This window comes from Merops nubicus, unplaced genomic scaffold (genome assembly GCF_000691845.1).
Source record: "Merops nubicus isolate BGI_N331 unplaced genomic scaffold, ASM69184v1 scaffold19201, whole genome shotgun sequence".
Taxonomy (NCBI): Eukaryota; Metazoa; Chordata; class Aves; order Coraciiformes; family Meropidae; genus Merops; species Merops nubicus.
Window position 1 is genome coordinate 23,433 of NW_008586498.1, and position 3,591 is coordinate 27,023.

Sequence of the window (3,591 nt, forward strand, 5' to 3'; positions counted from 1 at the left end):
TACAGCAAAAAACAACACAACAAAAATCCTTGAAAGCTCCTCTTTTAATAGTTACTGAAATTTAAGATGAAACACATCCAAAAGTTTTAATTCAAGCTACATAATTCTGCATTACATAGAAGCTAGATCTATTTTTGGGATTCCACAACTTCAAGTGGAAATAAAGATCCTCTATCCTGATTCCAGTCAGCATCTGAGAACAGGGAATGGCATTTCTAAAATGATCAGTAATTAAAAAGTGAACGCTAACTTTTACCAGTCTAGTTGCAACAGAGAGAAACGTCTGAATGGCTTGTTACTGTTCATGAACTTGTGCAAAGTTCTGTAGCAATTAAGAGCTGAAAACACCTAAAAGAAAACCTCATCTTAAAACAATCTTTGGCAGTCACTTAAATGGCAACAAGACCCCCCAGATACATTCTTCATCACAAGAATACTGTTGCCACTGAACAAGAAGAGTTAAGAGGAGGCATGTCTGCTGCTGGATTTTCAACCAACCTCTAGTTTTAAATTACCATAAAACAAACTTTCCTATTAGATTTTCCTCTGTTCACTTTTGCAATAGACAGCATATTTGTGGACTGGCATCTTTTACGTTCCCCTCAAGTGCTTGAGAGCTCTTCAAAAGTTTAGAGAAATGTCTTGTATTTCCTCCAACATTAAAAAAAAAAAAAAAAAAACCCCAAAAAAAAAAAAAAAAAAAAAAAAAAACACAAAAAAACAAACCACAACCAGCAAGCTGTTTTTAGGCAAACCATTCTTATAAAAAGGATTTGCTTGTTTTGGAGGCAAACTGTAGCAACTTGAACAGAAATAAAATGGAAGGACATCCCCTATTAAACAAACTTAAGTCTGGATGTGATTTCCAGTTGTAGGCTACCACACATCATCTATTGCCAGTCCTCTGATTAATAGCCCCATTCAGAGAATTATGAAAGCCTGTGGCTTTTCTAGTAATAAAAAACAGAAACCAAACATTTGCTATTTAAGATGTAATGTTATGAAAGTGTTTTTACCTCAAGTACTAGCCAGAGTTGTCCTCCCACATATTGATCTGCTTTGTAAAACATCCCATAAAATCTAACAACATTAGGATGATTGGGAAGAAACTGCAAAATATTATACTCTGCTTCAATTTCTTCATCTACATCCTAAATAAAAAATCACAAACATACAGAACGTTTAAACACAGCAAGACCAATACAAAGCAAGAACAGATTCATGGATAAAAAGAACCATTTTTAATTCGTTTGTATTTTTAAATGGTTTTACTTTAATGCACCTGAAACTACTCACAGAACTGGGTGATCCTTGTGGTCCCTTCCAACCCTGACAGATTCTGATCTGTTTTAGCAGAGGACTTAGTGGTGCTGGCTTAATGGTTGGACTTGATGATCTTAAAGGTCTCTTCCAACCTAAAGGATTCTATGATTCTGCAATTCTAATACTTAAATTTAATTGTCAATTCATGCCACTTTTGCTATTTTTACATACAGAAATGTGAATTCTGTGTAAAGCAGGCAGTTGTTTTCCAAGGATTCTTTCAGTGTACAATATACTTAACGGGAAAAATAAAAATAATACCTAATTTTGCTCAGTTGTCTCAAGAAGAGTTTATACATGTATTATTTTTATACTTGTTTTTATATGTGTATTTTTAATGTGTAAATTAATGTAAATATAAGGAACTTTGAATAATTCTTTTTTCTATGGTCATCAGATGGGACCAAACAGAACAATTTCACTAAACTTCAAAGGGAATATCAGTAAAAAACAAAGACATACTTGTGAGAAGATATACACCAGAAACGATTAAAAAGAGACAAAACAAAACCCATGAAATAAGCAAATGTTACTAAGTATTTGTTAATGAAAGAATTCTGTGACAATTACAAAATACTGTTTGATATCAGCACACAGGCCAGAACTCAGAACAGTTCTTGAGCACTGAATCTTTCCTTGTTCTGCATAAACTGTGATTATTAGAAAATGGAAGCTTTTAGGTGCATTTTGCCTTTTTTTTTTCATTTTGCTAAAAAGGATATAATCTTATTTATATACTTTCTTCAGGTTTATACAGAATACCAAGATGAATTTCAGTAGTGGTAGATGACAGAAACTTAACTTTTTCCGGTAAATAATTTTAGCCCAGCTGTCATGACCATACTCCAGCTTGATCCAATCTGAGCAGCTGCCAATTAAATCTTCCATTGAAAACTAGGGCCTTGATTCTCAAGGGAAGCTAGGCATTTAACACCCACTAAAACTGGAGCTGGCACAGAACTACCTTGGAGAATTTGGGCTGTGCTTTTCTGTTTTTATCTTAACTATTGCCTTGCAGTATTATCCACTTAGAACAGGTATAGGTAACTATAAAATATTCTAAGGTTCACAGTAGTTCTGTGATGGGAAAAATAATTCCTTCAGAGAGTACGCAGAATAAAATAAGAATGTTAAAATTAATGTCATCTGTATTTTCCCTGCTACAGCAGGCCCCTAAATGGAATGCCTCTGTGCCGTCTTATTATTTTCATGCTTCAAGCACAGATATCTAAGTTTGTACCAGAAGAATCAGACAGACCTAAAAAAGAAACTAGGCAAATGCTGTCTTCAGATAACATAGGTGGTGATGAAATTGTAAATTGCAGTTTTCAGGTGCTGGTAACAAATTCCTTCTGTCAATGAATTCTGCAAAATCATTCACTTCAGGCTGCTTTTAGTATTTTACACATTTGATTTACATTTCAACTCTGTTTGAGAATTCTTCTAGATTAAAAATGAAGTTACAGTTTAATATTTTTACTTACACTGATAGGATCCAGAATCTTTACTGCAGCCAGACTCCCATCTTTCTTATTGGTAACCTTATAGACTTTACCATAAGTGCCTTTCCCAATAGTCTCTATAATTTCCCAGGTATCCGAGGGATCGGCTAATGATTCTAGTCCAATCATACTGGAATTATACTGAAACAATCCATAAAATGGCTTCCTGGAAAACAAAGAAGACACATACAGTTCTCTATACCAAAGAAGGTATCTGACAATAAAGAAATTATATATTGTCCTAATTTGAGAAGAAATCCAGCTATCACAAATGAAAACCAGACAGAAAGATAAGACCACTAAATGAAGGAATGGAAAGAAAACTCTGGGGACCTCCTCTTTTTACTTACCTTGCTGTATGTATTATTTGCTTCAAACATTACCCCATACACTGCATCGTTCTGAACACATCTGAACAAGTTCTGACAAAAACTGATCCCTCTCTCTACTGCATGTTCTTTTAATGGACATTTTACACAACTGGTTTAACATAGCTCATTAAATTAGGCCCTATTTCTTGGGCATTAAAAAGACATGCCATGCTTTTAGCCTGTTTTTGTCTAATGCTCTGTGGATAACTGCCAGACAAGCATTCAGCAGGTATAGCACCCCATCATACCTGACATATCCACAACAGGGCTATGTATAACTAGCTTAATAAAAGTTAAGACTGGGCTGGCTGGTATCATAAAATAGAAACCAGCACAACAATTAGGTACACCATGAGGGTGACATTCATCACTAGAGATGTTTCTCAACAACTGCA

The 3,591-nt window shown here is 34.6% G+C and overlaps 1 protein-coding gene across 1 annotated transcript in view; it reads right to left on the reverse strand.

The window, feature by feature from the left end:
• LOC103780974 (myosin-IIIb-like) overlaps nt 1-2,991 on the reverse strand; it is a gene marked incomplete at both ends in the record, with an annotated part of 20,458 nt that extends 17,467 nt beyond the window's left edge. Inside the window, 2 exons of the mRNA XM_008948679.1 lie at nt 1,017-1,151; nt 2,808-2,991. Coding sequence (XP_008946927.1) covers nt 1,017-1,151; nt 2,808-2,991 — 319 coding nt within the window. The remainder of the gene's footprint in view (nt 1-1,016; nt 1,152-2,807) is intronic.
• Nucleotides 2,992-3,591: the final 600 nt, after the last annotated feature.